Raw genomic sequence first — 24,891 nt, 5'->3', positions numbered from 1 at the left:
GCAATTCAATTTCAGATATCTCGAATTCAATTTCAGATATCTCGAATTCAATTTCAGATATCTCGAATTCAGTTTCAGATATCTGAAATTCTCTGGTATTTCGAGATATCTGAAATTGATTTTAAGATATCTGCAATTATTTGTAGATATCTTAAATAAATTGGAGATATCTGTAATTTAATTTGAGATATCTGAAATTATTTCGAGATATCTGAAATTCTTTAATAAATGTTAAAACGGCTTTCCATACGCTCGTGCTTACAGATCTCAACAACCTTCCAAGTTTGTGCACGATCGGCATTACCGTGAATGTAGCCTAATATGTGAGAAACTCGAAACTGCTGCAAAATGACCAAATGATTATAGTGATCAAATGTTGTGAAATTAACAATTTGTGCAGCAAAATAATTACTTGATCACTTATGTTTATTTCGCCAATTCAACATTTTGCGACAAAATGATGAATTATGCCCAGAAATGCGCCATTTCAACAATATGTAGCAAAATAATAAATTGATCCCTTTAATATTTTTGACTAAACTATAATACTATAATAGGTATAAAGGCCTAAGCTTGCATCAGAATATCATCATTTCAAAAATTTGCAGCAAACTGATCAATTGATCGTTTAATGAATCTCGTTAAATTAAGATTTTCAATCAAATGATGCATTACACGCGCGGAATTTCAACATTTGCAGCAATGTAATGAAGAATTGCAGTTGAAATAACGGCACCTAAACGCGTCCACGATGTAATGATAAGCGATGTATTCTGTGTAACAATTTTCCATGTTAACATTGTTGTGCATTCGGTTGCTTTTAAGAACATGGGATATATGAAACTTTTCTCGAAACTAACTCAAATTGTTAGTTTTTATAATAAGAAAATCTGCCTGGACGACAGTTCTAATACGACGCTAAGCGCCGCATAGGCCAATGTATGTAAGAGAATTACGCTATAAATGATAATTATTACTTCAAGTTTTCATTGTCTCATTTTTTTTTTTTTAATTTATTACAAATTGTGTGGCCGGGGGGGGGGGGGGGGAAACGATGTATACCACTAAATCCACGCCTGTATTGAAATGATTAAAGAGAAGAAAGACCTTAGAAAGATTCATCTATTTGATACAATTCTTTTTCATTTAATTTACTGCAGCTCTTTAATCAAATTCTTTCACTCTTTCTTCTACTGCTTTGGAATTCATATCATTATTGTGATATGACATTTTCATACCATCACTTGCTATCAATTCAGAGGCGTTGTTGAATATTATGTTAATGTTATACGTATAGCTTACATACGTATATAGTGCCAAGTAGTATAGGCTATGTTCTAAAACGTGGTAAAATGATACAATATAATGTAATACAATGTGATAAAAAGTAATACAAAGCAACAATGATGTATAAAAATCGCTTAACTTGATTAACAAAATAAGTATATTTATTGCATATATAGATTTGGCATAGTAAAAAAAAAAAAGATTCGGAATAGTAAATTTGGCATATTGTTAAAATATCATGAATATTATCAATGAAATATTATTAAATGTGAAGTCTTTAACGGAATATTTAAAAATTCCTTCGATTTGTTAATGAGTAACGTAAAAGGATAATAAAGGCTGAGAAATAGTAACATAATAACTTCAAATTATAATGTTATTCTTCGTTATGCCATTAAGGACTCATTATTTACGACAGAATTTACACACACAAAATTAAAAAATACCGTAGGCTATTACAAATAGGTTACATGTTAGTGTTTTATGCCTCTTTATAGAAATTGCACCTTGCAGAAGCAACAGGCTCGGTAGGAAAATATATTTGGGATCTCAATGACATGTTATACAAAATGTGAAACATGCAAATATTCTGAGAATCGCATCAATTAGTCCAAAGTGTGATATTTCAACTTGTTGGAAATAGGAAACCAGCCTAAACAAGAATTCTACTATGAAAGTTGGAGATACTCCATAGACAGTTAGTTGCGTATTAGATGATGATGCATGTAATAACGTCTCCTCTTTTACTTGAGCTGAAATGCGGTATATGGTAGATCGCTGCTCCGAGTAGTTAGATGAGCATATTGCGAATGAGTTTCACTTTAAAAAATGGTTGACAATTAAAGTAACAAACTGCTGGTATAAGGCCTCAATTATCAGCTTTAATTGCCTCATCATGACTCGTTAAAGGCAATGACGTTTGTCAGATTTAAAGGACTCTGTTACGATCGAGTACCGAATGTATATGTGGTAAGAACAAATTTGTATGAAATTAATAAAAACTAAGAGAAATTCCTGAAATGGTTCTGTAGTCTTCTCTTAGTTTGGTTATACATCATACTTCATACAATAGACGTTTGGGTTTGGTAAACCTTGTAGAAAGCCGTTTTCTCGTAAAATGTGACCATGACGGTGTCAATCCTGAGATCTGTACATATTGAGCTGTATGCTCAGTTTCTTTGTATAGAGCATCCATTCCAGAGGTGGAACCAGCGATTGGGGTATAGGAATAAACTCATCGTGTAAGAAAGATGTCGTAGGGTACGTAAATGTATTATGTGTTGATGGATATGTGTAAAGGTATAGGAAGGAACCAGTGGAAGCGAAGACAATTTCTAATCATCCATGTTCAGGTGTGTGCACATACTGAGTATGACCATGACGGTGTCAACCCTATAAGATCAATGCATCATGTTTTACCAACGTTGGTTCATAATGTACCATGTGATGATAGAGAAGAAGAACAACAACATCAACAAACAATTGAATCTGAAGACCGAACGTGTGAGTAAATGATTAGCCATCCCTTACATTTTGAGTAAACTGATTGATATATGCTTAGTGAAACTGTTGCATAGCCATCTTAACACATTCCTGCTCGAGTTACTCCTCCTCCTCCCCCTCCTCCTCCTGCGGTGAAGTGTAGGCGTCCAGTAGCGTAGGGTAAAACACATCCGTTACGTCATCAAACTGGCCGCTGTTCATCAACGTGTTGTGGACACTTCCTATATGTAAAGAGTCAAGGCAGTCGCTTTCATGAATCTTGGTATAACCATAACAACTCCCTGGTATAACCATTCATTATTGAACCTGTTGTTATACCGAAGTTGACATATACCGGTATTCTAACGCTGTGTTGTATATATTGAGTTATTATATATTTGAGTTACCAAATAATGTTATACGCTAGAGGTTCAATTATTCATCACAAATTGTATACTTGATGTGTCATCGCTGTGAAAGACTGTTCAATAAATAGTTTTTGTAGACCCTTACATGGCTATAAATCTGTTTCATATGCTTTGACATTTTTAACTGGCATTTTGATTATTGAGTTGGCATCATACTCGATTTTATATAACCGTAAGCGAAGTTAACTTAAACAGGTTGAATAAAGTTATTGTCCACAATCTGCCCTCTATTGCCGACAATGATGGGGAGGGGGCGATATATAAGAATGTCATGTAGTCTTACCTGTGCAAGCTGCAAGCATGACTCTGACTCCTTTGGTCTTGCATTCTTTGATGATAGAAGCAAGCAGCCTCGATCCATCCAGGTCAACAAAGTTGAAGCTAGAGCAGTTGATGATAATGACCTTTCCTCTTCCCTCTCCTAGATGATTGCCTTCCTCTTTAGATGATGAACTCGCCATCTCATTGCTGTTCGAGTCTACATCCCCTTTCGTTGGTGGGTTCCCATTCTCCACTGTAGCAATACCATCAGGGGTATCGTCCTCGCTCTCTCCTGCTTGCTTATCCGGTGTCTGCGTTGCTTCTTCATTGGTCATAAGCTAAACAAACATAATAAAAGAAATAACCAAAATTAAATAATTCACATAATTGCCCTCGATCATCCATAATATATCCAGATCACGAGCATAAGTACTTTATAGGTTATTAAGTTTTAGCGTGCTAAAAGATGCTAACAAGTTATTCAATTTACATTCACATTCACACACATACACCCACACACCTTTGACCAGAGTGCCAAAGCAGGGAATCAAATGGATAAGAGAGAGAGAGAGGAAGCAAATGCTTTTTAGTGTGGTTGTAAAATATTTCTCGAAGTTTAAGTATGAGTAAGTATGTTTACCTTGACTGTCTGGCATACTTTCTGGTACAATGTTGATTACAACAAAAGTAAAAGAGTACTACAATTATATTACTATACTTCAAATACTATTTCCCCACATATTTAAACTTGTCATGTTTGCAGTATATACTCAAGCACCGAGAACTGTTTGAGTTCTAAAACCCTACTACGACAATCGAGGTTGCAACTGGCACGAGAAACAATACATATATAATTTGTCCGTGAATGCTGAAGAATAGATTATTATAGTGTTGAATTCTGTACACAGTGTAGCTGCATATATTATCATTATATAAAGAAAATATGCTAATTGAGCAATATTGCCCGCTAATACTGAACGATTATGATGTATCAACAACGGCAGGCTCTCCTGAACTTCGCACTGTCCCGGGTCCTATAATTGACAAGCAAATACAATCTTGTATTCTCTTTATGATATATTGCATAATCATCATAGTTGGTGTTAATCGCAGAATGCTGATAGAAAGTGCATCGTACGTTGTATTGAAGTCTTACATCAAATTGAAAGATAATGTTGGAAAATTTAAGTGTATAGACAAGCGGAGTAAATTTAGTATGTGTTTTTGTGTTGATGGATCTATGCAAAGATAAGAAGGAAGCAGTAAAAGCAAATATGTTTTCGAATTTGAAGGCTTACTTTACGCAAACTAAACTAAACTGTTTAGTAATATTCTAAAAGAGTCCTTGGCGATCATGATAGATGCATTTTCAACTGTAGGCTATTCCTACCTAGCTGTGCTCCGTTTCTTTGAGCAAACAGCGATTACACAGTTTGGATCATGCAGTCAGTGGAGAGGAATTAGAGCATGTACGCAAGACATCATATAGTGCGTAAATGTATTATGTGTTTTTTGTTGTTGATGGATATTGATGGGTGTAAGAAGCAAGCTGTGAAAGCAAAGACATTGTTTTTTTAATTTGAAGGATAAATTTTCACACAATAAAATACTATTGACTTGTTTAGGTAATTTCTAAAAGAATCCCTGTGCACATACTTAGCAGTGTGCCCTGTTCTTTGTGTATATATTGAACAACACTTAGGCGGGAGTGAGAATTAGCCAGGGCAGAAGAGTTTATACATCACTGTGCATGGACTTGAAATTTACTATGCATAATTTTGTTGGTGTGGGAAAAGAATGCACAACAAATTAAGGGTTGCATATATATAGCAGTGCAAGTTCAGTTTACAATGAAATAACTTGACATCCGGTTCGACACGTTACTTGTGTCAACAAGAATTCATTACACACATACAAAGGCAATAGTAGTTGATTGATAAACGTCATTTGGAAATGATGGTCCATACACTACCTCAAGCATGACAATGTGACTGGGAGTTTCTCCGTCATAACATAACGTAATGTTCCTCATCACATGACATGAATTATGAATGTTTTTTTAAGAATTAATCTCAGAATAGTCACTTTTAATGAACTGCCTCCAAAAAACTTTAGGAGTCTGGAGAGAGTAGGCCGTCCCTGTATAGCAGTATCATGTCACGCTGAGTGTACAACATATCACTCACCACCACTACCCCAATCCTTAATCTTGAAAGATAAGAAACCTACATTGTTTCAAAAACTTACGTAAGTGGTAAACGTGCAGGATGCAATTCATATGCCAAAAAAAACGTTGCCTATTCTTATAAAGACGAGACAAAATACTTAAAATCACCGATTTGTTGTTGTTTTTTACCTAAATTGGTGTTTACTTGCAATGAAATAGATTGGCAGAAGATTTGTTTATGAAGGTTTTATAATAATGATTATATGCTCTAATGATTGTATGTAAGATATACAACAAAAGGTGCTTTCCATTTTATTTGAAATAAAAGAAAAAGGCATGGTTGCATAGCAATCATATACGCTCGGGTTTAGAATTGCGAGGAGTCATGCATGAAAGTTAAAAGCTACGTGATGTATTCACCGCATACTCTTCTTCAATTTCGAGTTTCAATTCTGAATCCTGCGATGAGAATAAAAGCATTATGTTTTATTTTTCTATTTTATTTTCCAGACAATTTAATTTTGCTATTTTATGGCCATTAAAAGTACCGTAGTTATTATCAAGTTTTTTCGAAATTTCTTTCTTATCAACGAAGCAACTACCCTTAGAACGGTATAGTGCGTTGGTGGATCTTTTCCGAAATAAGTAAGGTTGGATGTTTTTTTCTTTTCTTATTCCGATAAGATATTTGATGGCCTTGAAATATATACCAGAAGAAATCAAGAATAGAAATTCCAATTGCATGGATCAATTGTTGTGTCCTCTGAAAACTCATTTATAAAGGCGTTGTGCGTTATGCTGCAGACTGCACCATATTTCAAACGTGATGCTTTAACGGGACTCTTTCCCTACGAACGGATTGGACAGATCGAATGACATTTATATTTACTAGATACCTCATCATTGCCAGAAGAGTATACGAGGTGATAATGAAAAAGATGAACTATGATGAAATGAAGCATAATTCTTGTACTTATGATATTTAGCACGAATATGTTTTATTGATACAATTATCATTGTGCGCGATCAGGGCGGATAGTGCCATTTTGTTTGAGAATATAAGAAATATGTAATTAAAAAGTGCCTTTATGTAGGGATAACAAAAAGTGGGCCTGAAATTTGTGGTATGTAGAGTGCACAAAGGATCCATTTTGTCATACAAAAGTCACATGTTCGACTGCACCTCGTGAACTTGGCTTTGTGTCCCCATTCAATACCCTACCTTCGCCACCCCGCCCCCAACCATACACATGCGCATTGAACCGCAACCCCTGGTTGGTGAGCAGCATTTCATAAATGTACGCTTAAATGACATTTTATTCAGCTGAGTGGAAATGTGCTTTGATATGAATCGATAGTGTTTAACCATGCATGTTCCTTGTTATACCTGCGCGTGACGTCGTTAAGTACCGGTCGAAAAATATAGATACACCAATCTATAAGCTCACACATATATACGTGTGGATATGTTCACGTAAAACTGAGTTGATCTGGAAATACCAGTTTCATATTAAATTTGCAGTAAATATAGCTGGTTGATCAAACATGAAAGTATTTTCGTAGTGGTTTACCACATACTATTCCAAATTGTTACTTTAACCGGCCGTCTCATTACATTTACTAAATATGTTTGTATACAATTAATTTCTCACGGCACCCATGTCCTGCTGTTTTTGCATTTATATGATGATCGACGTATTATTTGTCCCATCTACAACATGCATTAACTATCAGACTGTGTTGCAAGGTTATATAATATATGGAAAGAAGCATCAACTAACCTTCTTCGCACTTCCCCGGATAGCTTCGACACCACTCACCGCCATGAGCTTCTTCCTAAACTGAACAGCATTCACGAAACAGAGAGAACTTTCCATATGAAAGATGGTATATTTTGGATTAACCTTAACCTGTTGATGATTCATAGGAGGAAAATGTAACATAAATATGAAAAAGCCGACCGCATATGGAATCACTTAAAAGAATATATGTATGTATACTCATTATAAAACCCAACGTAAGATGAACGTTCAGGACACAGGGAGAACTTTCTATGTGAAAGATGGTATATTTTGGATTATTATTAATACTGAAACTACAAGCGAAACAATGGGGTGTTGGGGTAACTTGTGTATGGCAAATTAAAAGTAATCTTCTTGATATTAGTATTTTGAGAATTTCTCAGGAAAAATCTACCTCAAATCCTTTGCTGTCCAAGAAGAGTTCAGAGCCCTCGATCTTTCCTTCTTCTCTAAAGGAGGGTAACTGCAGTCTAATGGCGACGAGAATGAGGGAAAATCCCAGAGAAGCGAAGAGACCAATAGCCACACCGAGAAATACCACCGTTAGTACTGTGAACAACCATACCATCTAAACACACATTCAAAGACAATAGAAAAGACTTCTGTAAGACTGTAAAACAAAAGACATGCGGTGACATCAAACTTGAACTTTACAATGAGGTTTATTGACAATTTGACATGCATTATACTAGTTAAGGCAAATGGGGGCTAAAATTGATAAATTAGTGATGGAATTCATTGTTATAATGCAATTAATTACAGAAAAACCTGACCAATGATAACGTGCAGTATATTACAAGCTTTAACTTTCGGCGTGGTTGTTGTAATCATAAGCATTTTTGTGTTTCGTTTCGGCGTTCCATATAAATGTACTAGAAAGTGAATGTTTGCGCAGTGGTCATAGGTGAAGGGTCAAAAAGTGCAGTATATATGGTGGCATACTCCTATTAGAGTCTATATCGATCGATTGTTCTTCTTCAGGAAAAGTGCCAAAAAGCAGCAGAAGAACATCTTTTTTGACCTGTTATCAATCATGATCTAGTTTTTTAATTGCTTGCATGTTGAAGAGCATGAATGGAAGTACATGTGGTGAGAAAATTGGGTCAATTGAGACAATTTTAGACCCCTTTAGGCCTCCCAGGAGCAGCGTAGGAAAATTGTTTACTACTGAGTGAAGAGGTCTGTTTACAAGTGACGAAAACTTCCGGCTCGGATAGCAAAAATCTGCGCGGTCATGATACGGAACATTGATGGTGCCATGAAAGGCCAACTTGTCAGCTATCCGGTGATGGGTAGCGTTTAGCTAGTGAAAACTTCTATCTAGATTTAGTGACCACATTACTTTTGTGATTTAGTGTGAAAGTCAATGGGGCTTTTAATGGGCGTATATGCTACCATGTATTACGAAATCTATAGGCCTAACGTAATTACGTACGTCTGCGCTAAGAGTAAGCCTAGAGTAAGATCGCCAATGTTAGCAAGAAATGAAACAGTAACGAAAAAATAAAAATGACGAATCATTGCATTTTTTTCTTCAAGACGAGGCGATTCTTTGTGCATCATAAGGCTTAGGCTTAAAGCATGCCACTTTCCCACCCACCACACCCCAACCAGGTACCACCAGTGATTAAATTACTGGGCAACACATGAAGATACTCAACTTTTATGTATACTTCATGATGCAGTATTATCGTAGTCATTGCACTGTAACAGGTTAAATCACTTAAACGATAAATCTGGATTCTTGAACGACCTGCAACCGTTATTCAAAATGACTTCGAATCTGTCACGGCTTGATGAGCAATGTTTAACATTATGTGCTTACAAAATCCCACTTCGATTGCTTGAAGACGTCTGGGAGAAATCGAACTTGCCACAGCATTCCTTTTAATGAAAAGATGAGCAAGATTGCTAACACGGCCTGTTGGAGAAGAGAAAAACAAAACCTGTTGACATGGTAATACTTGCACAATTAAAGGAGCATTTTCCAAAGTGGGGGGGGGGGCGCTTTTTGTATTTTATTTTTAGACAGCAATAAAAAACAGTCAATGAAATGACAGCAAACCCCTCTTCAAAGAGAAATATGTAAAACGTAAATTTGAGTAAAATTGGTACAAAAAGGAATTTTTCCAAAGGTTTCCTAGTCATTGCACTGAGTGGCAAAGTAGGCAACAAAGTACCTTACTTCTATAAGTTCATCACGAACAGTAACATTTCAACGCACTGGGTGTTTACAGTAGATATAAGCAGTCATAATAATTTGTTCGCTCTAGTTGACTTCGCCATATGTACAGAACACACATCACTCATATTAAAGCCTTCGTTCACACGCCCTAAGCAGCATTAAAATGCTTCATGCGATTATGAGAGGGAGCTGTTCAAAAAAGGTGCTTTATGGAAGATGTGGGGGGGGGTGTGGGGACAGGTTAGTTAATGTTCACAGTACTTACGAGAGGTAATGGTTCCAAGAGCTGACCCAAGAAGAGCATCATTAAGAGAACTAGGACACAGTTGATAGCACTGGTGAGCTACAGCCAGAAAGAAATTGAACGTATCTTAGTTTCAATAACACTAGATTTGATAGTAATATGAGCAGGAACCATTAAATCAGCCACACACTGCCCGAGTTAGGACGGGAAAAGACGTAACCTAGTTTTCGATAAAGACTTTCGTTGCCCATAGTCGAACACTAAACAATTTATCAGCGTGCAATGATCAACTATTTTGTGTTAACGAACGGTCCTTTTTTAGGTAAACTAAAGGCCTCCGACAAACTTACTTAACTGCCAGTACACATATATCATGTAGGTAACGTGTAAATCAAGTGTAAGCAGGGAGCTGCTACTCTGAACAGTTGGAGTAGCAGCTCCTTGTTGTAATGTTCTCCTGGAGGGCTTACCTGAGTTGTTCCTCCGGCCCTATCCACAATCCAAATTCTTGCTAGCGATGGACCAGAAATGTAGCAGAGAAAAGGTGCTGAGATAGTATTTGCTACGCCCGATGCAAGCATCTCCTGTAAATTTAGTGAATAGGAAATCAACAATTTAATATTTAACAATATTATATATATCATTTGTTAATGGAAATGTATTTTCCTTTGCATATTAGGCTACCCTTATTTTTTTCTCTCGGATATTTACCCTACAGTTTACGTCCAACTATACATGTAATAATGACGTGTACACCGGTACACCTGAATGATCATGTTCTCCGATAATGCTGTTAATATATAATATCATCGACCTATTAATACCTGGTTGTCATCAATCTTGTAGTCATATTTATCTGCAATTGTTTTTCCTAAACTAATGTCTATAGCGTACGTCACCAACGCAATGGCGAACGCATCAATCATTAACGAACCAGCCAGACTCGGCGAAGGTAACTTCGGGGTTGGGAAGCTGGTGAAATAAAAGAATTAGAAAACATTATCTCGCAATGAATGCAAGTAATATAAGGTACATTATTTCTAATTTTCGTGGTCGAGAGGAATGTTTACTTTCTTAGGTGGGGATTAGTTTCCTGCTACAACTGCATGTCTTTGTATTTGTCCGTACATATAACGAGCTAAAATCGCAACATTGGCCAATTCGGGTCAGTCTAAAAGGAGACACAAATCGAAACATCTTGTACACGCAGAGCATACGTGATGTAATTAGACACGACACATTGTTATAAATGTTTGTTTTAACTAGATGTTCAGCAGCTGAGCTTTTGTGATCGTGCGATTCTGCCGAAATGATATCACTCTTTGCCACTGTGTTTGCTTGCCTGGCATTTCATCAAGTTGCTGAAAGCCAAATGAATCATTGTGTGTCATGACTACGTTTAATAGGTGCCTCGGCTTGTAAACACGATAACTCAATATTAAACTTTGTACCAAGATGCACCAGATTGAGTTCTCGGTGGCTGTTTTTTTTTTTTTTTGGTGGGGGGGGGGAACCATAGGTCATCTGAGGTCACCAGAGATAAACGATGGAAATATTGTAGACACGATATCGCAATAAGAGAAGCTTTATGATTTTCATGCTTGGGCATGTTGATGTCCCATATTGAGTAGAAACCTATTTAAAGTGGTGGAGGTCAAAGGTCATATGCGGTCAACATATAAGTCAAATTATGAGAATGTTGTAAACATGATAACTTTATACTTTGTATATGTAGATTTTGGTGAGTGAAAGAACTCTATTTTGTCTAGCTCATTTATCCATAAAGATATGACTGAAACAGAACAATTACATAGACACACATACACATATATACAACAACAGCAGCAGAACATGAGCTATGCTTGGGGAGACCATAAATCAGCATATGAAATCAAAAAGCCTTTATATCTACGTAATATTGGATCATTTGGTTAGTTACATTACCAATATCACATCATAACTTGACCACTTTGCATTCGTGCAAAAGCGTTCAAATATGTAGACAGTCGGGAGCAAGGGCGTAGGAACCGGGGGGGCTGGGGGGCGCCAGCCCCCCCCCAGTGAAAAATGTGGAGGGGCGGAAGTATCATTCCGCCCCCCCGCTCCGCAAGTCAGAAAACCCCTTTTTCATTTCCAAATGAGAAAAAAATCTCATTTGGAGCACCAAATTGCATCTAAGGCCAGGTGAAAATACAAAATTAAGTTTACAAAATGGAGTGAGTGTTGAAGTGTGCTATATTGCACCAAATTGCATCTGAGGCCACCTGGAAATGCAAACAATTCAAAAGGGGAGGGGGACACCCCCTCCCCTTAGACCCCTCCCCCAGGCCAGCCATCAGTCTTCAGCCCCCCCACTCAAAAGTACCTTCCTACGCCACTGGTCGGGAGGAAAAAAGGAATTCATTGTTACCAAATGTATTTACCCAAGAGGAATTTCGTCAACAATTTGGACTTGAAATTTTTCATTAATCTTGATTGCAAACGAGAGAATGGTGACAATCACAACCTAGAATAAGAGCGAAATAGCATAATAACATCATTGATAATTCGAGTTTGTATCATTGCAAGTTAGTGCTTCAAATGGTTGAAAATAATCGTATCAGACAACAGCAGATGAGGCAATGACCCAATTTGTGTAATGGATAAATTAGCTTTGGGCAGAATTGTGCCGATAGTTTGCATCTCGTGTGATTTTGAATGTGCAATTTCTTTGATCTGTTGATAAATTATTTTGTCACGAACTTGCAAATTATCATCTTTAATTCATTCCTCATTAAATAAGGAAACCGCTTAGATAAAGATGGTATTGATAGTCTACTGGGTTCCTAATGTTTGTACATCATATTTTTTTTTAAATATATATAAACTTCTGCAACTCGTTTATGAAACGGACTCGTCTGAGTTGATACTAGAAACATAAACAATTGTGTACACTTCTCATCAGATTCACTTAGATTATAGTGGTGAAATTCGTTTTGGGCATTCAAAGCAATGATTATGTGCAACTTACCACAATCATATCCATAGGAATTGGTACGGGTAATTTATCCTTGAACTTATCGTTCACATAAGCCAGCCCAATTAGCATACCTAGTGAAACCGCTGATACGATAAATGTCGCCCAGTTGATGTTTGGAATATTTTTGAAGATTTCCACCCAAGTCTGGACGTGAAAGATGAAAATTAAATATATATATAAAGAAAACCATACCAAGTCAGGGCTTAATGATTCTTTGCCCATGCATATAAACTCAGATACAAGATTTCAATGTTGATATCTCTACTGTTGACTTTAAATTGGCTAATTAAATATAGGCTTTTACCATTCATGACTATGGCCTTATGTACATCTTCACAAATTTCACACATGGTTACAGGAGGTTGTATTCAGTTTGACCTCATATGATCGTCTCTATCAGCAACAAAACAAGGTACGTCAATTCCAAAGGAGGATCCAAATTTTGGTACCAGTATACCACACATAAAGGTCACATACAGACTTGTTCTATATTTTAAAGTCAGCGATTGCTATATCAAACTTCGACTCGCCTGCCCTCACAACATGGTAGTGTCTTTAACTATACAAGAAGCACATGTCTTTAATAACTGTATGAGAATAAATTTGCATAAATACATACACACACACACACATATAATATGGGCTGGGCTGGGAAAGGTTATTTTTAGTGAGAAAGCACATTCCACCAAAGATAATAAAACAGACATGAAATTTTTACCCAAACAATAGAAAATGGACCACCAAACCGATCTATGGTTATCCCTAACGCCCTTGGAACTTGGCTGGTGATCACGTGACAGGCAGCCCCTGTTGTCAAAGCCTGAATGAAGGATTTAGACAAGTAAACAGAAACGAATCCGAGACGTAGAAGTCCCATTATGACCTGTAAATAGAGAGAAATGATCCAAGTTATTACAAACTTGGAATCGAATGGCTAATCCTGTCAACCATCTTAACGTACACCTTTTGCCAAGTTCTTAATGACTTATGTCAGTATTTGGCCAGTCTATACTCAACTGTCCGTGCGTCACAGTGTAAAGAAGGTGGGACATTTCCTCGTCTGGGTATATCCTCTCTTAATATTGACACAAAAAGTTGACCGCGCCTCAAGACGATCCTGCAATATGTTTCACTGATTGATCCATATTGATCAGAGAGACTCTGATGCATGGAATGAATCCGCGGGGCATCCCGGTCACCTTTTCATGAAACATGCCAAATCGCAGCACATCAATGCAAATCGTGTGAATATGAGGCGATGCTAGTAAACAGTCATAGTTCTTTTATATCTCAGCAGAATTACACATAACTTGTCCGCATTGAGAAGCAGCGTCATTTTCTAACCAGAAAGAAAGTCTAACGCTTAAAGCAGTTTTCATAGCGTTCGTTCACAAACCATTAGATTAGTGCAGTTAAGAAAAGTTGTATGTACCTCTTATATGTTCTTATCAAAAGAACGTGAAGGTTTGTTTTGTTAAAGTATTTCAAACGAATACGAATGATCATGCATAACGAACTACATCGTCAAAGAAATTCAGTATTAAATATCTGAAAGTTATCAAATATTGCGACCAAAACTATATGTAGCTGAGATTATTTTTGAGCGTATAGAGCAAACGAAGCTTAATGAGGGAACAAAACAGTTCCCTCAGTACAAAACAGTAAGAATAAAGGAAGATGACGAGTATGTTAGATAATTTCCTACATCTACACATGTACGTGCGTGCTGTTCAAGTTGCACCAACGATACGACGTGGTAATTTAACCCATTCCCATTGCGTTATGCAAATTGAACAAAAAAGTCACTTGGCCGGATCGACAGAAATGTCGGTTAATTATACTTTTCATGGTTATCTGAAAATTATAGATGTTAATCAGAGATGCCGGTGACCACTTGAAAGAAGCATTTAAATATGAGATTTACTGATTAATGTATGGTCACCAGCATTGTACCGCCACCTTTAGACCTTTATCGCTAACGTTAGATGGACTTTATCCCACTGGATTGAGTTGAATGGTCTTTGGACGGATATACCCCTATCTGGGGTATAAATTGGCAAGGTACGAAGTCCAGTAGGTTACTTCTTAAATTAATGATCATTGGAAAACCTAAGGGATCTTCGGCCACGTTGATGGCCGTTTGTCGTATTAAGCATTGGGCAGTACGATATAAACTCATATAAAAAGTTTCCATTCGCGTGGAGGGATGTTAGGATCATGTTTCTATGCACTGTGTTTAATGCACATATATCCATTGCTAATCTCGGTACGATCTTAACACAGTCAAGCACCCGTCGCTATTCCTAATTATTTTAATTGTATGCAACTTAATTTACAGTAAGATATTCAATTTAAGCGATTTTATCGCACCAATATCTAAAATTGCTAAAAAGCAGGAGAGAGTTGATTACCACGGAAATCACACATTGAACCACGTACGTAACGGCGCGCAGGACAGCACGGCACTGTAAATGCGACATTTCTATGTATACTGAGGTATACGCGAATAAGCCTGCAGCTAAAACAAGTGTTTAGATGCCAAAGTTCTCATGGTCGCCGAAAAGATAAAAGTGCAGTCCATGCATGTACGTAACAGTCATTATATTCTCATATTTTATAGTCACGGAATTGGGGCAACCATTATCATCATCTAAGAAGGGGAAGAGAACCGAACTGCTATATCAATTCCTTCATCTGAGAAAGAAGAACATAACAGCTGGGCACTAACATGGAATTCCCCTCCCCACCCATACCCCATCCGCCACATTCCCATAAAACTTCACCATTGATATAGGCTATACTTTTACCTGCATGATTCCAGCAAGCATTGTGATAGTAATGGCAACGTCTACGATTGTGTCAAGATTATCTGGGTCCCCTGTCCCAGGCTGCAGTGTCGTGGTCTCGGAATTATTGGGAGACAAAGTCTCGAATGGTATAGTGGTTCCGATATTTGAGTCCACTACACAGGGTGCCACAGATGACTGTTGCTGAGCATCCAATATTCTAGACACTGCGTCACCACTCATGATAGCTGTCACTCCAAACCCACCTGGAAGTTAAGAGTACATTTAGTCACATATAGCATTGGAAATGCCAATATTTGTGCATGCGTATATATTTGTTATTGTAACTCTTTTCTGTTGACAAAAGTATTACAGCATATAAAACAATGACATGTCTTTTAGACTATAGTATTTGATGTATTGTTACTGGAAACAATGCATCCGGTCAGCCATATATAGGGGGAGTCTCCTTTCATTAGTAAAAATCGTCACTTAGTGTTTATATAGGATAATGAAAATCACATTGCTATAGTCTGAATAGCGTCCAGCAAAGGGGTCTCAATTAATATTTTACGAAGGCCAGAGACAGAGAACCTTGCTTGTGGCCGACTGGCAGACAATATCTCAATTTATCCAGATCGAGAAGAATGATGCAGAGATTATGAGTGTTCAAGGCTGGGATTCAAATATATCCGGGTTGGCCGGCTATTGAGAACCACCTGGTTTATACAAAACCGTTCCTGTCGCTAAATATGATAACGTCACAAACGTGACCGTGAAATGCGGATAGCGGAAAATTCATACCAAAACTTTACCATTTTGCTATGGATTTAGTTAGGGTACTAACCACGACCTTCACCATATACTATACGAGCCATAAAAACATGATAACTCGCGCCTTTAGATGTATATGATCTCGTTTTGGGATATTCCATTACATAACAGATGTCAACAAACTAATGATAAAAAGTGCTTAAAAATTGCTAATCAAAAGTGATGATTGGCATAACCATGCAAGGCCATGCTAATGGTATAAATCGTGCTAGGCATGTCGAATGCTACGACATATAGTCGGGCTGTGGTATGGTGCTCTGTTGTGGCCTATACGATTCCGAGACATGTCATAAGTCGCAAAAGAACCCTGTATGCGAGGAAGGTCGGTATATGTAATCAGAAGGTCCTATAGGTATACAAGTGTGCGTGGCTCCTTGGCATTTTACAGAGGGTCTAACCACTCTTTGCGATCGACATGTTAAAAGCCCATGGCCTGACGTGGTGTGGTTAAGCGACGGAGGTTTACAAGAGCCATTATATCCGAAATTTAGTTGCAAGTCCTAAAATAGCATGCACGTTCTCTTTTCTACGTTTGATTTGTAACACCATACATCATGCAGTATATATTTAGTAAAGGTAAACAGTGTAATGATAACTGCAAACAAAAATAAATCTTGACTCATTGTTTTATAATTGATATCTCAATAAGTAAACAAGTCACAGTATTGTTCATAAGATGTTGTTTATTCATGGAACTCCAGCCGACATAACCCAACAGTGGCAGGCTATTGTTTAAAGATTGGATATTTGCTCACAATTTGCTAACAGTAGACTAAGTATAAAAATAAAAAAAATAAAAACGGAGAAACCGTTTCCTAAGTGCAGGCGGGACACGATATAGGATTAATAATTACAAAGCTTTATTGTTTTAGACCATATTATGTTACAAAAATAGAGCTTAGGAACGTGCACCTTGGAATTAAGATTGCATATCCTCTCACTCACGAAAGGAACCATTAGCACAACTGGCGCTTGTAAGCTTCTGTACTTCAAAAAGTAAATCGTTTCTTGAAATGTTAAAAATGTGTCATTATTACAAACAATCAGTTAACTTTGTCTACTATAGCCTAAGAGTACCATATTTTAAATAGAAAACGTGTATGGTGGTACTATTGATGTAAATTGCCAACTCACCCCAGGACTGATGGTGGCAACTCCCCATCAAGACATAGAAAATGACCGGGAAGAAGGACACGTAGAGACCAAAGACAGGTGGAAGTAGAGTCAGAGCAGCAAATGCCATTCCTAAAGCAAAAAGGAAAAGTTGAACAGCTGACGACATTGACAGTCACGAAATTTCTACTACTGATCATTGCGTTGTGTCCTTGGGCAAGGCGCTTTATCTCCATTGCCTCTCTTCACCCAGGTGTATAAAATGGGGACTTGCAAGGTAACTTGTAAATATAGTTGCGTGCATGCGCCGGTTTGTGGCTGCACCCTATGGGAAGTCCCCCGGGGACACGTGGTTGTGGTGCACTGTGGTACCCCAGGAGAGACTGATTGAATTGTGCACACTTTGGTGTGTAGGTGTGACAAGTTACCAATGACCAGGGTTAAGTTGTAAAGTCGTGTGAGAGGGCCTTGGCCCTGAACAAAGACTGTAAACCTAAACATAAAATATAAATATATAACTAATAATGTGTTCACATTTCAATGATATAGGCCTGTATACTATATATGGGGAAACTGAAATCTTCAAAAGAGAGTAGTCGTCTTATTGGTCCATGCATGGGCCCAACCTGCAAGGCTGTTTATGTATTCTTTATGTAATTCATTTACCACAGTTTAGAATACATCAAACTGATATAATTTAGTCAAAGAAATGAAGATAACAGTTTTTTACTCACCCTGAGGAATATTAACCACACCGATAGTTAGTCCAGCTAACACATCTCCTAACAGCTTCCCTTTAATATCATAGTTCACTAACCATGTCGAGATTGGGAACCAAGTCTTTAGCTGTTCTTTCATGGAAAATTTTTGCCATTTCTGTTTCGTTCGATCGCTTAAGGAAGGTGTTGGTTGTTTGTCCTTCTTGGCAAATGACTCTTTTAGACCTTTGTCGTCATAGACTGGTCTCGCAATGGAAATGGTTGCCATGGTAATCGAGCGAAATAGCTTACGATCTGTGGATCCTGAAAAGAAAGTGGAAATTCAAATTAATAACTATATATGAGATTAACAAAAAGGGTAAGTTGGCTGGAAATTACTCTCCGTGTAAACATAAAAATTGTATTAAAACATTGATTGGCATATAGATATAGCAAAAGTCAAACAAGTTACAAATGCGTTTTATTCTAATTGACAGAAAGTGTAAATATGTGGGTTGCCAGCCCATGCATAGTTTCAGTCCTATGTATCAACGTTGTATATTGCTTTTCAAAGCTCAGATAAAAAATAACGCTGTCCAGAGACTTGTTAGGCCTGAAAAAAACAAATCTATATCAAGCTATAAATATAAAGGCACCCTATGCAATACATTTAATAATTTATCATAAATAATATATTCACTTCAGATATCATTAAAAAAAAATTGGCTTCTCAATATATTTAATAATTGAAATAAAGGTATTGCAAACATATTGTGTCAAATTTTAATTTGAGAGAGCACAAATAAACCGCGTACGCACTGTACAATCATTGGTGTCCGAGATTGCAAACACAAAATGAAACGGAACGTTTAATTCATGACTTTCATCAACAGTGAACGATTCCTTTACCTCAAAATTCAACGCAACAGTATTTTCTCCGACGTGTTATAGGCCTATACTCCCCCAACTTGAAGGATAGCTTCCATATGGACCGTAATCCAAAGTAAACATTAAACAAATGAGACTTGTCTTATCCAAACGCATACAATTTGATCTCTGAATGTGAGTAGGTGTCAGTTTACAATGCCAACAAATGTGCAAACCAATCTACTGTATATACCAAACTTGAAAAGACTAAATATAGTGCAGATTGCAATCACATGAAGCGGCACAGACAATTGTATGGGCCAATCAAACAACACCCCAGTTAACAGTCGACAGCGTGTGGTCAACTGGATATGGAAGCATATTTTATTCTATTCATAACAAAACTTGTTGCAAAGCAAATGTTTATTCAGTCAATTTACAATTCTGATAAGCTTATCGGTGTTTGGTTTGAGAGGAATGATGAAGCCGTTTAAATGTCGAATATGAGACGGATGATCTAGATGTATTTAAGTTTGTTCTGTGTATATTTAGGCCTGTAGGTTAGAGAGAATGGTTTTGCAATGTTTCTAAAACTGCTCACATTAATTGGTGTTGTTTTCAGATGCAACACAGAAAATAAGAACCTAACTTTGCAAAATAAGTCAATGTGAGCTGCCGCCCTATCTTTGCATTAATATTCCTATACTTGTAATACATTCATCAGTTCGTTTGTAGCCTACGTAGTGTAGTCCTGCTGGAAACTGTACTAGCTATAGTACAACCGTACTAGCCTATCGTATACTGTTAGCCTGTATCCCAATAACAAGGTGAGCCTGATAATCTGACCCGGATTTGAGATGGGTTTCAGTAGTATAGCCACCCGATACACACAGAGAACACAGTTACTACTGTACATTTAACGTTTTGTACCACAGTGACAGTAAAAATATATCGATATAAATCGGTAGCATGTGCTATTTAGAATTACAGTTAGAACTGAGGATATGTGTAATTCCAACAAATCAAGTTGTTGGGATTTGTTGGAATTACAAATATCCTCAGTTATTACTGTAATCCTAATAGCACTTGCTACCGATTTATCAGATTTGATAGTGCGATCCAGTTTTTACTATGGTACAAAACTTTAAGATTTACAGTATAGGTACTGTAATCTCTTTGTGAATCGGCTGGTGTAGCGTATACAGTTACTTTCTTACCCTCAACAAGCGTTCGAGTTTGTGTGACTCACTCAAATACACAGAAACCGACCAATTAGACGTTTTGAAACTCGTATCATCATTATACGTATATTCAAAGTGAATGTTTGTTTTCTGTGAATAATGCCTCTAATTAAACAACGAAAATGGAATAAAAGAGAATCAAAATGGTGGCACCGTGAAGTCACATATGATGACATAATAGAATGCCCGGAAGTGGTTTAATATTCGAGACACTAATTTGATGATGCAGTCTCTTACCATTAAAGTATAGCAGTGTACATATGGAACCTGAAAATGTAAGTTATGACGTTATGAAATAGCAATGCACCTATATAGTTACTTTCAGAACGCTCGAGGGAGGAGGGGTGGGATGTGCCTTGACCCATTCCCCACAAAAAAGAAGATATTTGATAGGTGCCCAAGAGACATATATGGAGGTTTTGCATGAAACTTGAAAATTTAATTTATGACATTATTTTATAACAATGAGCCTGTATAGTTACAGTATAACTTTCAATACGTGTGTGTGGTGGGATGGGGAACGGGCTGGGCCTTGACCTTACATACCTCAGAACAATTTTATGTTGATAGGTGCCCAGCAGAATTATGGAGGTACGTTTAGTAGTCGCGCTACGTTTTTACTGAATGTTATTTCAATAGCATTATCCAGTATAGTTGAACCAACCGCACCGTGGCGTGCACTTGATTACAGTCTCGATGTATAAAGGAAAGATGGGTTGAGAGTGGATCAAGTTGTTTGGTGTTCGTGCCCTGGCGCTATCTATAGGGTTACCTTTTTTCAATGTTATTTGGAGTGTTTCCCTACTTATAAAAATACGAGGGCGAGAAACATTTTTTGCGTCCCCTCCTCCACTTCAAACTACCCCCTTACCTAACTTGTTCCTACACCTATATATTTCTTTATTTATTCTTTGAAACTTCTAACCAGCTATGCAAGTATTTCATTAGTAACTGAAAAATATTGTAAAGAGTGTTGAACAATGAAAATGCGTTTATGATACTGTAGTGTATATTAAACATGTCTGTGCAAACTGGGCACTTTTGGAAACGCATGCAGTTATATGCAACCAGCAAAAAAATGTCCTTATGTATCTGACTACAACCCGCACATTTTCATGAAAACAATTTTTATTGATGTATCAAGATATAGGTGCATATTACATGTATTTGTGTTTAGATGCCAATATGTTATATTCAGCTCAATATCATATGCAATGCCAACATTGTTAAACGGACTTGTAGCAAACTGTGTCTAACGCATGCATATATACTGGTAATTCTGTATATGTATGTGATTATAAAAAAAAGGAGCATTTATCAGTATTGTTCATTTTATGTTAATTCAGAATTTCGAAATTTCCACTTTATACCACTCTTTCGTCCAATTTGGAGGAGCAGGTCAAAATTTCGGTTTCGAATTTTCGACGGTCTTATCCAAAAATCTTGTCTTTTATATCTCAAGCGTTTCATTCAATTTGCAAAATTATGACCTGTCAAATATTAACATAACAATTGGAAGTGGTGGGGTTGGGAAAGTGGTGGGGGGGGGAGGGGCTAAAAACCACGTCGACATTCCCCTGTATATACTGTTATCACGTGCAGGGTGAATGTCCATTTTATCGTCATGCAGCGTACCCCTCACCCTCTCCAATTTCAGGCTGGACTCTTTTAAACACAAAAGGCCCCGACTATATATGCATAGCGATACTTTGGCCAAACATAACACCAATTCCGGTATGTATTCGCACGAATAGTCCCACTATGTATTTTCCCATTCATTGGCCTAATTGATACACAAGTTCAGGAATTTTCTGTAACATAATATGATAGATATGATATGATAGCATATGATAGCTATACCACCCCTCGGCAACCTCCGAAAAATTATTGACAAATTATCTTATCACAGAAAAAGAATCTAATACCCCTTCCCATATGGAACGTCATCAAATTTGAGCCCTCCGAAACCTACCCCCCCCCCTCTCCGGTAAAATCTGAAGTGAGAGTAGAACCTTTATGGTGTCTTGAAAAAGTCAATGTCAGTCAATCAATACTTTTTCCATTTCAGTGCTGGATCATTCAGCTGGACATTGAAATTACATTTTTTTCCTTTCATATACCTCATCATCAGAAATTTTTCTGTTATGCACAATGGCTTAAAACTAGAGAACAAAATATGAAGGCTTACGTGACTACAGCATAGGGTATAGACTGTTAAAAAATAGTTGTAAAACTACAACAGTTTTCTGTTCATTTTCAGAATTCCGTTTTTGCAACTACATGAGAGTCTTGTTTCTTATATTTACGTTATCTTAGGGAAACTTACCGTATTTGGAAAAACAATCGTTGTGGATATATCATATACATATATCTATCCTCTTTCCCTTTATCACAAGAACGCGGCATATATATATTTCAACACGCGAAGCTGCGAAAATGCCAAACTTTCTTACGAAATAATATATGTAAGTTTTAACACATCATATGAAAAATCGATGACCTATAATAGTTTTTGCAACGAACATGATGACAGTGAATCCAAGTTTTCTCGGCTTGCTAGTTCGCACACTCGAATAATCATATCAACTAATTTGCGCCATATTGTCAGGCCTAGCAATCGAACAAGTGTTTATGAAAATAATTGCCGCGATCGGAGGCCCAGATATTTGCAAATTTGAAGGTATGGTAACTGATGGCCAAATGATGTAACACAATAACGTTTAGGTGAAGATCGACTGCTGCTTAGATAAATTATCGAAAATTACGTTCAGTTTGTCTTCTTGAGCTAACGGCACACCTCATGATAGGCTATATAGGCGTGTAATGTATACACTAATTACATATAGTGTATACATTCAAATGAGCGTACCATGCATGTGTGTGTTTGTCTCTGTGTTTGAATATTAATGTGGTCACAGGTTCAAGCATTTAATACCTTTGATATATACCTTGCATCGCGATACTAAAAGAGAATATACACCCACTGTCCATCAAATAACAAAAGGTAATTGTTTCTCTTCATCAAAGACTGTGACTGTACCTTTTGTACAATTATTAAATGTTACTGTCATATCACGAGATGGATTGTAGGTAAATAAATACCTTGTGTATGTAAACATAGCATAATTGTAGTTGTACAATAAATCTCTTGGAAACTAATTGACAGAGACACTGGCTGTAAATTCACAGAGATTTTTTTTAACAGTTGTCCGGGTTATAGACTACCAATAATTGAACTCCTAATCTCTGTTTTCAATATTCCACAACTCAGTGTCACATTTTTAACACCTCAATAATCAATAAGTAAGACACATTCTCTCTATAAGCACGTGTGATCAAAGTACGAAACACCTGTCCGAAATACATATATCCACACAAAATGGTTGCTACGCGCGGAGAGAAGGAAGGATCATCTATAGTATAGTGTCGACATATCCTAGTCATATACCATGTGTCACAGTATAGGCATATACTGTATAGGCCTATAGTCCTATACCATGCATTACAGTATAGGCAGTCCTATACCATGCATTACAGTATATATAGGCCTATATAATGAGATTTGTGCTTATAAATGATGCACCAATGTCATTTCTTCGGTGCGAGTATCCCCTCGTGCTTTGGAAATGCAATATTATACTGTAGCAATGTACACACATTGATGATTGGATGGACGGACGGATTTTAACAAGGCCTCTTACATCATCCTCTTACACCATGACAACCAATCCCATAGTTCCCATGTTTTATAACAAGGGATTCGCTCCTTGCTGGTTCATTTAATTATATCCTTTGATGAGTAAAAAAGATAACAGGTCACCAAATGATCTTCCGTGATATAGGTCTATAAAAAGTACCTCAAAATCATCCGTCGAGGTGTCTTGTCAAAAACCTGTCCGAGTATTCAAATGAGCCAGGGTTTTGAGAATTCACATTTTGGGAAAGCAAGTTGCGGAGTTGGCCAATACAGTTTTCTGTTCGGCGCTCGAATATTGCATCTTACAATGTCCTGTTCCTAATTATTTAGTCACCAAAGCGACAAATTTTCTCGTTATTTGATTGTATATTTACCATCTTGCCGCTCAAAAGTCCAGAGAGTTACGCATATACACACAATTAACTGAGCAGAATAATCATACGTTGTATGAGAAGGAGCACTCGGAGTCTAAGTTTAAATTATTCTGATTAATATGAAGCGACACTATTATCTAGTATAATAATAACTATTACGAAAGATAGACGTGTATAGGTAGTGTTTTCATAATTTGCCATAATATATAGTCTGTATATTCATATTGCATGTAAATGAAACAGTAAGTGTAAACCACAGTACGTTGTTAACTGTACCGAGATATATTGACATTACTATATAGTTCAGACAGTATCATGGAATGTAGTGCAAGCTTAACTACCACAAAGCATGCATGTTGGATACACTGTTCATCACGTGATACATGAATTCAACATATCTGCGAAA

At 37.0% G+C, this 24,891-nt stretch overlaps 1 protein-coding gene across 3 annotated transcripts; it reads right to left on the bottom strand.

Annotated features, from left to right (window-relative positions):
- Window positions 1-1,727: 1,727 nt before the first annotated feature.
- LOC139961656 (prestin-like) lies at window positions 1,728-23,264 on the bottom strand. Of its 3 annotated transcripts, none has more exons than XM_071961023.1 (16): window positions 22,741-23,264; window positions 18,343-18,630; window positions 17,630-17,740; window positions 15,683-15,927; window positions 13,594-13,758; window positions 12,867-13,019; window positions 12,280-12,362; window positions 10,681-10,828; window positions 10,327-10,440; window positions 9,878-9,955; window positions 9,253-9,348; window positions 7,822-7,995; window positions 7,407-7,535; window positions 6,046-6,084; window positions 3,481-3,796; window positions 1,728-3,011 (listed from the first exon to the last, which is right to left on the bottom strand). In XM_071961023.1, the coding sequence occupies exons 2-16, from the start codon at window positions 18,593-18,595 to the stop codon at window positions 2,890-2,892; spliced, it is 2,226 nt and encodes a 741-aa protein (XP_071817124.1). In that variant the 5' UTR covers window positions 18,596-18,630; window positions 22,741-23,264; the 3' UTR covers window positions 1,728-2,889. The 3 variants fall into 3 exon arrangements, with proteins under 3 accessions (XP_071817124.1, XP_071817123.1, XP_071817125.1); XM_071961022.1 differs by lacking the exon at window positions 22,741-23,264 and adding an exon at window positions 19,216-19,406; XM_071961024.1 differs by lacking the exons at window positions 6,046-6,084; window positions 22,741-23,264 and adding an exon at window positions 19,216-19,403.
- Between the last annotated feature and the right edge of the window lie 1,627 nt (window positions 23,265-24,891).

Source organism: Apostichopus japonicus, chromosome 20 (genome assembly GCF_037975245.1).
Source record: "Apostichopus japonicus isolate 1M-3 chromosome 20, ASM3797524v1, whole genome shotgun sequence".
Taxonomy (NCBI): Eukaryota; Metazoa; Echinodermata; class Holothuroidea; order Aspidochirotida; family Stichopodidae; genus Apostichopus; species Apostichopus japonicus.
This window is presented reverse-complemented; position numbering and strand designations above follow the sequence as displayed.

What these genes read in the sequence shown, in the direction of transcription:
- LOC139961656 (XM_071961023.1), bottom strand. Translation starts at nt 18,595, where the DNA reads ATGGCAACCATTTCCATTGCGAGACCAGTCTATGACGACAAAGGTCTA. An exon ending in TGTGGTTAATATTCCTCAGG is followed by an intron (nt 17,741 to 18,342) that starts GTGAGTAAAAAA and finishes TTTTTGCTTTAG; the next exon opens with GAATGGCATTTGCTGCTCTG. An exon ending in AGCAATCGAAGTGGGATTTT is followed by an intron (nt 7,996 to 9,252) that starts GTAAGCACATAA and finishes ATGTGTGTTTAG; the next exon opens with ATGGTATGGTTGTTCACAGT.